This window comes from Poecilia latipinna, unplaced genomic scaffold, assembly GCF_001443285.1.
Source record: "Poecilia latipinna isolate Pla-1442-1.1 unplaced genomic scaffold, P_latipinna-1.0 Scaffold1070, whole genome shotgun sequence".
In the NCBI taxonomy this organism is placed as follows: Eukaryota; Metazoa; Chordata; class Actinopteri; order Cyprinodontiformes; family Poeciliidae; genus Poecilia; species Poecilia latipinna.
In genome coordinates, this window is record NW_015113686.1 from 267,349 (window position 1) to 280,504 (window position 13,156).

At 40.7% G+C, this 13,156-nt stretch overlaps 2 protein-coding genes across 2 annotated transcripts; one reads left to right on the forward strand and one right to left on the reverse strand.

Annotated features, from left to right (window-relative positions):
- Nucleotides 1-69: 69 nt before the first annotated feature.
- On the reverse strand, nucleotides 70-2,084 carry LOC106959328 (nuclear factor 7, brain-like). Its single transcript, XM_015051835.1, has 2 exons — nucleotides 406-2,084; nucleotides 70-348 (listed from the first exon to the last, which is right to left on the reverse strand). The coding sequence occupies exons 1-2, from the start codon at nucleotides 1,802-1,804 to the stop codon at nucleotides 293-295; spliced, it is 1,455 nt and encodes a 484-aa protein (XP_014907321.1). The 5' UTR covers nucleotides 1,805-2,084; the 3' UTR covers nucleotides 70-292.
- A 993-nt stretch (nucleotides 2,085-3,077) lies between these two features.
- On the forward strand, nucleotides 3,078-9,882 carry LOC106959331 (alpha-aspartyl dipeptidase). Its single transcript, XM_015051841.1, has 8 exons — nucleotides 3,078-3,495; nucleotides 4,389-4,477; nucleotides 4,627-4,701; nucleotides 5,517-5,596; nucleotides 5,703-5,876; nucleotides 8,505-8,564; nucleotides 8,640-8,722; nucleotides 9,768-9,882. Exons 1-8 carry the CDS (start codon nucleotides 3,401-3,403, stop codon nucleotides 9,832-9,834), a joined length of 723 nt encoding a protein of 240 aa, XP_014907327.1. The 5' UTR covers nucleotides 3,078-3,400; the 3' UTR covers nucleotides 9,835-9,882.
- The last annotated feature ends 3,274 nt before the right edge of the window (nucleotides 9,883-13,156 follow it).

Below are 13,156 nucleotides of genomic sequence, written 5' to 3' on the forward strand. Positions count from 1 at the left end.
TTTTATCTTATTTTAAGTGTACTAAGATATTTGCACGGGACTCTCTAGACCAAAATTACTTTGTAGGACTTTGTGTTTTTGCAGCCAGCCCTTATCATAGGGTCATCTAGTTTAATCCAAATACAACTTCTGGACTTTACTGAAAGGATCTACAAACAGATTCTAGAAAATCAAACTAGAAACTGCCATTTAAACCAATCAGAAGGCAGCAAACAGAGGCGAACATCGTCGTTTGTCATAAAACCTGAAGATAGACCACTACCATCTTCAAATCCCCCCACTCTCTAGTTTATTAGAAAGTCCTCAGATCTAAATCCAGTTTAGAATCTGAGGCCAGATTTGAAAAATCTTAATCTGACCAATAAGGCTCCATGATTTGGACTCTGTTTTCTTCACGTCGAAAACCTCTGAGCCGCCGTTTGCTCACGGAGACCTTCATCGGTAAGATTCTCACAACGCAATCGGTGACGAAGTGTGGGAAAACCTTGTCGGCGAAGGTGTGTGTGAAGGTGTGAATGTGCTCGTTGGTATCCAGATCGGAGAAGGACAGCTTCCCCCCGTCCCGGTCCAGATCCACCCTGATCCTCTGGATCTTCTTCCGCACTGACAGACCCGTGGAAAGAGCCGACGGACCCTCCGCTGTGTATACGCCGTTACGCAGCTGCGTCACCAAGAACCGGCACTCTTCGCCTTCCTTCTCCATCACACCGACCAGCCACATTCTGCTGTCGCCGACGTCGACGTCCCAGCTGTGGTTTCCCGAGTCGAAGCCGTCAGAACCCTGGACGGAAAACCAGAGGTCGGCCCGCTCTGGGTTTTTGGGAAGCTGCTGCGTCTCTCCTGTGGTCGCAGTCGTCAGGTCCTCTGACAGGTGGAGTTTTGGATAAGCCGTGTTCGGGTTAAGAACCACGGGAGTGTAGGACACCATGGTCTCCATGCTGCTCCAGATGCTGAAGGCCAGGTTGCCCAGATGTTTGGCCTGGTCAAACAGAGCGCCACAGTGCAGCTTTGGATCTTCCAGCAGGGCGCAGCGCTGCGCTCTCTCCACCGCAGCCTTGTAGTGACACAGGAAGAGGACATCCTCGGCTCTCAGCTCCTCCTCTATGGCTCTGACTGTGTCCGAAATCGTCTTCATCTGCCTGAACAGAGCCCGCAATTTCTCCCTCATCGGGTCTCTCCTCTGCTCCTCTTCCTCCTTCACCGCAGCCAGCCTGGCCTCCTCTTCCTCTGCTAAGAACTGGTGAAGCTTCTTGAACTGCTCTTTAATCTGCGTCTCCGTGCGGCGCGCCTGGAACCCCATGTGCTCCATCACCTGACAGATGTCCTCCTGAACCTCCTTCTTGAGCCCCAGCTGCTTCTTCAAGGACTCCAGAGTTTCCTGGAGGTCCTTCCGGTGCTGCCGAGCGGCTTCCCCGACGGGCATGAACCTGTGCTGGCTGTGTCTCTCCGAATCTCTGCAGACCAGACACGCCGGCTCCTGGTGGTCCAGGCAGAAGAGTTCATGTTTCTCGTCGTGCAGACTGCAGGTCTCTGCGGGCTGCACGACGCACCAATCAGAAAGAGTTTCATTGAACTCTTTCTGCTTCAAGAAGGTGTCGCAGAATTTCTTCAGAGCCAGATTGCAGCGCGGAGCGTCTTCTGCGGATACTTTTCTGCAAACAGGACACGAACGCCTGGACGTGACGCTCCAGAAGCTCTGCAGACACTCCTTGCAGAAGCTGTGGCTGCATGAGATGAGAACCGGATCCTTGAAAATGTCCTGGCAGACCGGACAGCAGAGATCCTCCTCTAATCTGGACGCCATTTTAGTGAAGCTGAAAGCACGCGGGTTTGTTTTCCTCCCACAGAAATGGTTTCTATTCTTACTTTCACGGTGATATTGTCGGCTTTCCTCCTGCAGCAAGTCTGCTTAGCGTCTCAGTCCCTCACTTCCGTTCTTTGTGTTCAGTCTTTTCCATCCGGGTTATTTTTTTTTAATGGTTCCGGTTGTGTTTCTACTCTTCAGGCGGAGATACGGCGCCCTCTAGAGAATTTCCTCTGTATGTGCAGTTTTAGAAAAAGCTCTTACATGACTTTGTTAGTGGAAAAATTAATTTTCGGTCCCTCATAAAATTGTCGTAGTGTAAATTTCAGATCCACACATTTAATTTTCTGTGTCCTTTAGGATTCTATTTTCTTTTTTTTTTTTTAAGTCAAGCTCTGTGGGGTTGAAAGTGTTGAAAAGATCTCCACATTAGACTGCATATTAAAATACTGATTTTTGCAAGAACAACAGCTTATAGAGATGGTGACGCACCGAGAAGAGTTACAAGCAATGGTAGGTCAAGTGGCAACTGTAGTGTGAGTTAAATTATTAAAATAAGCAAACTGATCCAAAGTGACGAGTGTTTTTGTAGCGCATCCAGAAAGTTTTCACAGCTTCACTTTCTCCACGTTTTGTGAAATTATTCCACATTTTGGAATAATTTTACAGCATTATTCTAAATTATATCAAAATAATCTCTTTCCTCAACACATGCATACCATTATGACAATGTGAAAAGACTATCTGCCCAAATGAATTTCTAAAAAAATAAAATTTTTGTTTATGTATTTTTCTTCGTCTTATATGCCTCATGAGGTACTTAATGTAGGTTATGACTTACATAGCCTACAACAGGCTATTTTTTCCTCAAAAAATAGGAAATGTAACATTTATGTCAAAAGGCTTTAATCTTTTTTTAAGTCCAATATTCGTTATTATGATGCAATATTTCATACTCAGATCAAGATTTATGTTTATTTGTAGCGTGAGTGGAGCACGTGTTTTTGAATTGTATGATTTAATTTTACACATAAGGATCCGTTTAAAAAAAATCTTTGATACTGTTAAGGCTTTTATTTTGATAGGACTTCAAGAAGACTGCTTCCGTTTTTGTTTAAATCCTTCATTTAAAAAATTTTATTGTTGTTGTTGTTGTTGTTGATGATACATCGACAGAAAAAATAATGCTTTTATATAGATAGAGATGGCCTAAAAATGCTGGCTTTCGTTGTGAAACTTTTATTTTGACACAAATACGCCAAAGATTATCACGTGTGGGAAATAAATAAAGCAACCGAAAAACAAAGTTATTTTAAAACCTGTTTTAAAGAACCATAAATGAAACATGGAAACAAAAGAGAAAACTAACCCGGATGTGTGTCAGTGGGAAAACATTCAGAGTTACTTCAAGCAGCAGCTGCTGAACGTCGTTGAGACGTAAAGTCAAAAAGTGAAAGCAGAGTTTTCTTCCAGGGCGTTTCTGATTCTCTGGAAAGCCGCAGTCAGCAGAATCTTCTGGACTCTGACCCGAAACGTTGGACTGTACCTGCAGTCCAGCTGAGCTCGGTGTTTCCGTGAGACCCTCCGCGGTGAGACATGAAGAGGAGACTCCTGCTGGTGTCCAACTCCACTCTGCACGGCAGCGGCTACCTGGACCACTGTCAGCAGCACATCTCCAGCTTCTTTGGAAAGTATGTCTGAACAGAAACCCGGGAGAAAACAGCCGAGGAGACTCAACTATAAACTATAAAGAGACAGGGTATGTTAGCTGGACAGCAGGAAACAGACAGCAGAATGTCAAAGGGAAGCAAATTGTTTTAGAAAAGTCCTCAAGCTGATGAGCCTCCAGATTTAGAGGCGGTTTTTGTTATGGGTGATTTGGCTCTGTGGTCTGGGTGGCATGGGACAGAGGGGCGCCAAGAGAAATGCAACAACAAAAACTGAGAAACACTGAGTTGTTTCTGTGGCTGATGCTGCATTCGAGTTGTCTCGAGTTCAGTACTGGTAATACCTTCATGTAAATTGAAAAACGGAGGGATGTGTTTTATATGTTTTGGTGGTAAAATCAATGAGCACCAATTCGCTCTTTGCAAAGTAAAGTAGTGGAAATTTTGCATATTTGTGGTTTCTCTTTTTTGTTGTTTGTAGTGCATATCTAATCTAGTCAACAGAAAATCAAGTTCAGGAAGATGACACACCAAAGTAAAAATGCTGCTCTTCTTGACGCACTCTTGGCCCTCGCTTGCAAAGCGACCAATCCTGGAGCGCCATTTATTTTTCTTGGCGCTGGAGAAGCTTGGAGAATGGGCGCCTCCGTACAACACTGCCGTACACCAAAGGGTGGCTGAGGGCGCTGAAGTTGGCATCTGATTCACAGCTTATTGTCTTTCTCAAATATCATGTCAATGTCTTTTTAGTTATTAAAGTCGCTAACAAATCACATGCTAACAGTTTTTATGCTTTCGCAGAGTGTTTGTTTAGTTGCCGGCGAGGCGTCAGAAGGAGGGGTTTGCCCAGGGTGTCATCAATACAAGGACGACTCCATATAGCTATATACTACTATATGTGTTGATTCATCCTTCAGGAATGTGAAGAGAGTGCTGTTTGTTCCCTATGCCCTCCATGACAGAGATGCCTACACAACGACTGCCAGGAACAAGTTCAGATCCTTAGGTAGGGCTGGACGCCACCATTACCTCTAAACTATTGCTTATCACAGTCTTCAACGGTCTGTTGTGTTCCTTAGTGAAGCCGAGTGGAAATTCATTCCAGCTGTGTTCTGAAAACGCTTGTTTTGACTTGTCTGTTTGTGACTGCGGCAGGTTATGAGGTCGACGGCATCCACGAGGCTGCAGACCCCGTCGAAGCCGTCCGAAAGGCAGAAGGCATTTTTATTGGTGAGAACTGAAGGCGGCGAGTTGCGGTGACGCTCTCCTCCCTACAGCATCGGCTGCTGTTTTTAAAAAAAACTTTTTTAACCTTCGTTATTTCTATCATGTCTCCCCCTCCCCCCCCGAGTTCTGCTTCCTTCTCTTCTCCCGACATGCAGTGATTGTAAAAGGTTTTATCAGGTGATGGACTTTTCAGAGTGACCAGTTGAATGGTTGATCACTTGATATTGACCAACCATTCAAGCAACTCCTTCAGAATAGCCAGCAGCAACTGGCAAACACCTAGAGGAGCTGCTCCAACTGCTGAGCTCATTACAGGAGCTACTTCTCAATACAACGCTGATTAAAAACCTTGTCAGAGGGTTAATAGAGGAGCCGTGTTGTGATGACTTCCTGAAGGCGGAGTTTCTGAAAGAGCATAAGCTTCTTAAAGAGACAGAGGCCCAAATTTAAATGACCACCTTAAATTTCTTTTAAGTCATATTTAATATGCAGCATTTTTATAACAACTGAAGTTAACATATTTACTTGATTGTGCTATAAAAAGGCGCTGTATGGCAGGAAAACACATAAATCTGCCCTTCTAACATTGCAGGAAGCTGCAGTCAGCTCCTACAGAGGAAGTGAATTTGCAAAAAAACAACAACCCACTACTTTTTTAAGTGCAAGAACTAATGAGAGAAGAATGGTTCAGAAAATTACTCTGCAGGTTTGACAATTTTGCGAGCGTTGTTTCTAAACACTTCACTGCCATAACCTTTTCCCTACGACCGCGCCGACCCCGCATCCGCGGAGACGCTAACGGACACATCTGCTTGCAGGAGGAGGCAATACTTTCCGGCTGCTGAAGAGCCTTTACGACAACAACGTGGTGACGGAGATCAGGAAGCGAGTCCTGGAGGTGGAGCGCACACACAGCCACGTCCCACAGAGCAGACACTGTCCTGCAGAACGCAACACGACATCTAGCGATGTTTTCCCGTTCTCTGCGCCTCCTCCCCTTCCAGGACGGCGTCCCGTATATGGGCTCCAGCGCCGGAACCAACGTGGCGACCATCAGCATCAGCACCACCAATGACATGCCCATCGTTTTCCCGCCGACCTTCAATGCCATCGGCCTGGTCCCCTTCAACATCAACCCGCACTACCTGGACCCCGACCCCAACAGCCGCCACATGGGGGTGAGTCGAGAAGAAAACTAAAGAGACTGAAGAGTGGCGTCCAAGCTTTCTGCCCTAAGAGACAAAACTGTTAGGTTCAAAGAACTTAGGTGTGAGTGCTTTTTACTTTGTTTTATTTGCTCAATAATAAACCAAAGTAAAATTTTAAATCATTGTAGGCAGGTACAAAATTAAGGACAAAGGTTTTGTTCAACTGCGTTACAAGACAGGCCCAAAGGCTGTGATTTTTTTAGGGTTGGTTATCTTCTTATTGGGCTGAATGCTTTACGTCTGAGGAAAAGTCGGTCCATGTTTGTGGTTCTAATCAGCTAATACAAATGGAGAAACGTCGTCAATAAATGGGAATCTATTTCTTTCTAAGATGCTATTTATCTATAAAAACATCTTGCTCTACAAAATGAAAAACAGCCCGTCTGCATCGACCAACCTGCGCTCGCTCACACTGTGGACGGATGGCCACGCAAAGTCCTGGCTTTATAACTGACCTAAGTAGTCGATGGAAAATTCAGGTTTATTTACTAAAATAAGGGCTAATGCATTTCAATTAAGGAATATGACAAAACATGTAAACCTCCTAATGGTGGAGTGGTTATGAATATACCTCCGTATCGACTGCATATTTTAAGTTGCGCTATGCCAGAAGAGCTACAGCAAATAAAATAATCTGGAGGAGAAAAAAAGAACTCAAGTGGCATGCAGGCTTTCCCCAGTATATTATAAGCCTGGTGGGCCACCAGGCTTAGTGTTGCTTATTTATTTTAATACACCAGTAACATTGAGAGCAAAGAACAGGCTAAGCCAGGTTTATATACAACAAAACATCAGTAATCATTAGCAGACAATTATCTATTTAAAAAAGATAACAGCATTTGATTATGCCAACAAAACCTACAGAGATACTAGTTTTATTTACTGCACCACTATTTTCTTTGTTGTTGGTGGGTTTTTTTTTTTTTTTTGTTAATTCTTTAACATTTTTTAACACAAAAATGCAGTGGGGCAACTGGTGGACCTCCTTAGTACCACCAGGCTGATCTGGTTTTCTGGAGGAAACTCTGGTATGAAAACTTTAGGAAGGGATGAGCAAATCTCATCAGCTCCATCTTTATCTAATCATTTACTGTGCTTAGCTGAGACATGTTATCAGTTTAGTGCTTCTTATTCCAGTCAAAGAAAAGCTCAGTGCTAAACAAACTGGATTTGACTCTTTTTTTAAAGCTATTTGTAGTTTATTACATGTCTGTAATTGTTTGTATGAAGTCCAGGCAGATTGAGATTGTTTCAACTTCACGTGCTTGAAGTAAAAACCCAACAGATTCAACCTCTGTTTGAGGTTCTTCGTATTGACTTGTGCTTATCTGAAACACATGAATGAGTCACAGTTCAAACACAGCTGAAAGAAAAAGGAAAAAAAAACTCATCTGTATGCTGAAAATCTGCAGTGGTTTGAATTTATCCAGCACAGGAAACTGCAGAACCACAGAGCCGCGTTGATTTAAACGGGTCAGCAAAAAACCGTGTCGGCCATCGTGAAATGTGACACTTTCTTCTATTCGATTCTGCTGCTGCTTCCTCTGGAATCGCTGAACAAAAAGAAATTTACCCCGAAGCGTAAGGCGCTTTGCAAGAACACCGTACTGATGTCGTGGTTTAGTCTTAGTTTTAAACAAACTTTCATTTATACTTTGTATACAAATATTTGTGGAGAAATGTATAATTTTTCAGACAAATTTATCTTCAGATTTTGTTAAAGCTAACCCAAAGGTGATCATTTTTGTTGTCAAGAAAACAGGCCTTATAAAACTCTTGATTTGGTTATATTTGTATATATTTTACACAGTATTTATTCATGTTTTTTATATATCTACCAATCCATTCATCCAGTTGTTATTCAGGAACATTTCATCTAGATTTTTAATTCAGATTCATTTTTCATTTAAAGTCCGATCTAAAAGTCAAGAGACGGTTCAGATCAAAACCTTTGTTCGTCCTGCGTTAGGATGGCCTAGTCAAAGTCCAGACCTAAATCCAATTGGGGATCCGGATGACGCGTTAACATGACTGCAGCTGTTTTCCCCAGTTCTGGTTTTAATTCAGTTTCACTCTGAAAGAGCCTGGAAGAAAAGTAACATTTGCTCTGTTTGTAATACGCAAAATAAAATCAAACAGCAGCACATTGTGCAACAGCTCCCCCTAGAGGCCAAACACACACATTACAGTAACAGTAAAAATGGTGCTATCATTGCATGGCCATATGACTCCAAAACTATCTAAATCTCTGTAAGTTCTGTAACTTTTTAAATCTGTTGTGATTTTTATTTTAGTTTTGAAAGGTTCTTTTTGCAGTTTTTCTTACTTATAATGAAATGAACTGACTCAGTTGATATGATTTATTGTGGCTGAGCGTTCACATAGCAACAGTCACACGTACACTTTTAATTTAAGTAAGAAATCTAAGGATGGGTGGGGCTCTGGTTTTGTCGGCCATCTTGTGTGCTGAGGTTTGTTGGCGTGCAGACGGTCAGTTTTTCCTCTTCTTTTTACATGGTTTGGTTTTTTATGCACAGAAATGAATCCAGGTAACAAAACAGTTAAAGTATCACCTTGTGTCACATTGTTGTTGTGCAGGAGACCAGGGAGCAGAGGATAACCCAGTACCATGAAGAACCCAACACTGCCAGTGTTCTGGTGAGTCAGAACCAGCCATTATTGGACTGTCCTGGTTCATTTCTGTTTTATTTATTCATTTATTTATTTTTTTAGGGATTGAGGGAAGGCTCCCTGCTGCTGGTGGAGGGAGACAAAGCCACGCTGCTGGGAACGACCAAGGCCCGGCTCTTCACCAGGTACTCTGTCACTTTAAGAGTCTTTACGTTTATTTATAAAAGTTTAGTGTGCGCACGATGGCAGCTGAAAAACTGAAATATTTACACCCAAGTCAACAACTCCCACAGGCCTCAAAAGCTTAAATCACCTTCTCATCATTATAAAACTGAAATTGGACATCCCCAACCCCCCCACTAATGTGTCGTCTTGATCAAATCAGAAGGTTAATTCAAACTTAGTCCATTCCCACCATTACATGAGCAATATGGGAAACTAAACTTCGGTATCTAACTGGAGTTTTATTTCAGATTTTATAAAAGTAGTGGTGTTTATTTGGAATAAGTCCTGACCCATGGGTCAGAAACTGAAAAATACGATCTTTTCTAGTCAGTGAACACACCATAACAAGGTCTCAGGATGCTCCAACGGCAACACTCTTCAGGGTTTCAAGTTCTGAGTGAAGAATACTCAGGTAGCCATTTTTAGTGTCAGAGAGGAGTTTACGAGGAAGTCAGAGGACGTATTCAGATATCAAGCAAAAAAAAGTTTTCTTCGGCATGTCGAGACACAATCTGCAGCTCATTCAGGCTGTGAGAGTGAGAGAGAGCAGGATGTTGGCAGGTAACGGGAAGGCTGAACACACTTCAGCAACGTTAGTTGCTTTGTCCTCTGGACCGTTCAACTTATGAGTTAAAGTTTGGATCTGTTCTCTAGGAATACAAATGGAGATCACTGTAATGCTAGCAGCGCTAACCATGCTAACTGCTAATGTAGGATACTAAAGTCAAACAGCGGCCGCTCTCTCTCACACGGTGTACCGTCACGCCTGGCCCTAATATTAATAATTAACCACCACCATCAGTACTCTGCAAACAGAAGGTTTTGTTGATGTGACTTAAAGACAACTGCGTTTGTTTTCTTATTTTTCCACGTGACGCCGCTGCAGCTCTCATTCTATTTGATCTTTGGACCTCATCTTGTTGTCCAGTGAGAATCCGGTTTCTGTTTTCATGTGACCGAGTCTCTTGCACTCTGTAACTCGGACCCGTCCTCTGACTGTTTCAGTGGGAAGCCCTCGGCGGAGTTCGATCCCGGCAGCGACCTCAGCTTCCTGCTGACCGACGCGCAGTGAGACGTTAAAGAGGAACAGAAACCACCCACAATAAAAATCTGAAGCAAACATGCAGTGTGTCTTAATATGACCAGTTAGCAATGTAATCGACAACACTTACACCGATACTCAGTGTTTTTTTTTATTACGCTCTGAAACCTCCTGCTGAAGTTCCCGCTCCTCCAAAATAACGTGGAGACAAAACAGGACAAACAAAATGTGAACAAATCTGTTTATTTCAGCCCAAAAGTGAAATCATCTCTTATTTATTTATTTTTTTAGAAATTGTTAATATTTACTCTCTAAGTGTAAGAATGCATACATCAAAAAAAAAGTCAATATTTACTCATAGCAGAAAGGAAAACAGAGTGGTATTAAATATAAAAATAGAAACACACACGGCTGCAGGACTGGAGTCAAATCACCAGAGTCAGTTCACAGTCTGATTCTGCTTTTAGATTCTCTACATTTTGCATATTTTTTTTTTTAATAGAAATCTTAACCGTGTTCAGATTTAAATGTAAAAACTACAGACCAGTACAGACTGAGTGTGAGCAGATTTCACTCCAGCTGCTGAAAGTGAGATGTGAGCTCACCCATAAACAACCACAGATCTTCAAAATCTTTCATTTATCATGAACAAACAGTCGATTTAAACCAGTTTTGAAATGTGCTACATTAAAGAAAAGTTTGTGTGCAGATTTAGCCACTCAAATCAAGACGGTCACCATTAGGAAGTAAAAGTTTCTCACAATCCTCACAGGCATCAGAGTCAGGATGTTGACAGTGATTTTTCCAGGGTGGAATAATAAACAAAAACAAGACTTGAATAAAAGTTAATTTATGGTTGATTTTCTCTCGTTAACACAGGCTCCCGTCAGTTTCCGACACGCTGCCTTCGGTTTTTGATAACATTATGGATCATTGTGTTAAAGTTATATTACTATTTTATTTCATTATAGATTCATTGTCACAAATGATAAAACTACGAAGTGGTCATTGTGGTTTACAATTCAACCTTGTGATGAAGGCTATTGCATAATTAACTTTTTTTTGGTGTCTGGGCCGACTTTAAAATTACTTAAAATCTGGAATAAAAACAGAAAAAAACCCCAGATTGGTTCATTCTACATAAAACACTGATCTCCTAAATTACATCCATTTCAAAGAATTTACCCCAGAAATTTACATCTCAATGCTTTATTAGGAATCCATGCTGAGTTCAGTCCAGGAACCTTCAGTGCAGCTTAACATCCAGAATTAAAAGCTTCTAAAAAAGCACTTTATCATTTTTTTAATGAATATTGATTATTTTTACAAACTCAAAATTATCAATAAGGTGGAAAAGGGTTCAAGGTCATCATCTAAATATAAATGAATACAATAACTTCCCTGTTTTGGAAAATAAAAGCTTATATGTAAATTTGTAACTTTTAGATAAACATTTTCACTTTCTTTTCATTTTACTTGCTTGAAACTAAAGTAAACTTTTCAAGACGGCTGAGGTCCAGTGGAAATGTTGTAGTTTTGTCTTAAGCGCACTAAGAAATAGATTATTTCTTTTTAGCTTATTTTGAGTCAATAATCCTCAATAATGATGAGAACGTTTGACTTCCATTAATGGATTATTTCACTTACGACTTTGGGAAAATGTCTCGTTATAAGTGAAATAATGTACCATTAGAAGAAGTACTTTTTCATTAACATTAAAGATTATTGACTAAGAACAATGTGCTTTATGTCAATAAAATTATTTCAAATGTGCCAAGATATTTTCACTATAAACTAGACCAAAAATACTTGGTAAGATTTCGTGTTTTTGCTGTGTAATCTTTTTTTGATTATCAAAAACGATGAAGTCGAGTTGCAACGTATTAAGAAACTTTTAGCGAATATTAGTGACACCATGTGCAAATGGCTGGTTGTTTACGTTTCACCCTGTGTGGATTTAGAGCAAACCTAGAATAAATTCAAAGTCATGTCTTTAGAAATCACTAAAGTTACTTGATTTTTTATTAGTTCATCCTGAAAACAGAGCAGTTTAAACAGAAAATCTACATTAATGCAACATTCATACTGATGAGTTTGATCAGAAAGAAAAGAAAAAAAAACATAATAACCAACAATCTGACCAGGCCTGTTTAATTATTTTAGCCTAATAAAGAGACACACCTCTAATTTTAAAAGTACAGTTGTCCAAACTGCTCAGTGTGCTCTTATTGACTTAAATCTGTTCAAAGTTTCAAAGGTTTTACAGGGATTTGAACAACAAGCTAATGTTAGCAAACGTAGCCTCATGTGCTACGTAGCTAGCTAGCCTGGCTAAGACTGAAGAAACTACGATGAAAGAAATATTATGGTATGTTTAGGATGAGTGACCCTATTTACACCACGTACAGGTCCATGATTCAGACTGTAAGGGGAAACGTGACGTATGTCCATGTTTTATCATCAATAGAAATCCAACCAGTGTGGAAAAGCAACAATGTAACTTTTATTGTTCTGAACGGGTTTTGTGCCCTCGCCCACTGTCTGCTGTTGAAATGAAGTTATCAAAATATGCAAACCCAATATGGGCGAATAGCAAAAAAAAAAATTTTTTGTTCCTTTTCTTTTAAATACATAAACACACATAACATAAGTAAGATCAGAGTCATTAGACATAAAAATAGCAACCAGCCGATTTTTTTTTTTTTTTTTAGTTTCTAGCGAAGCTGCCAGTCACCAGTTTGAAATCTGAGGAAAAACTACAAGAAAACAAGAAAAAAAAAAAAAAAAAAAAAAAAATTTAAAAAAGAGGCCTCAGTGCAGAAAACGGCAGGAAAGTAACAAGTGACCACGGATTAAACCCCGCCCCTTAGCTACGGTTGCTATGGCTACTCCGGTTAGCGACAGCTAAAAAGCCACAGAGGAGTGTAACAAACGCTGGATGATTATTGTTTTTTGTATTATCGACTATTTTCCCTCTAAGAGGATCAATACATTGCATCAATAAATTGAAGGGTATTATTCTGTACTGTTTAGCAGCGCAGGTCAACTAGAGAGATACAATTTTACTGTTTGTTTCATTCTCTGACTTCATGCGATAAGAAATTTAGACCATTACATTTTTTATTTTCCTCAGAGAATCAATTTTATTTTTGTCAAAACAAAATCAATACTTATTATAATCCGTAGCAGTAGGAGGACCGCTCCAAATGCTAATAGCAGTAGCATTTACTTCCATTAGCAAATAACGATTGCCATCGTTGCTAATGTTGAGATGCTTTACCATTACATGTCTCTGTGGCCTGATACGTTTCTGTTTCTCGTGAGAAATGGACCTTGGTGTCTAACAGAATCA

Bases quoted from the DNA above. Each gene is read 5' to 3' on its own strand.
- LOC106959328 (XM_015051835.1), bottom strand. From the start codon at position 1,804: ATGGCGTCCAGATTAGAGGAGGATCTCTGCTGTCCGGTCTGCCAGGAC. The intron at 349-405 runs GTTTTCGACGTG...GGTCAGATTAAG, and splicing joins GAGCAAACGGCGGCTCAGAG to ATTTTTCAAATCTGGCCTCA.
- LOC106959331 (XM_015051841.1), top strand. From the start codon at position 3,401: ATGAAGAGGAGACTCCTGCTGGTGTCCAACTCCACTCTGCACGGCAGC. The intron at 5,597-5,702 runs GTGGAGCGCACA...CTCCCCTTCCAG, and splicing joins TCAGGAAGCGAGTCCTGGAG to GACGGCGTCCCGTATATGGG. The intron at 8,723-9,767 runs GTACTCTGTCAC...TGACTGTTTCAG, and splicing joins AAGGCCCGGCTCTTCACCAG to TGGGAAGCCCTCGGCGGAGT.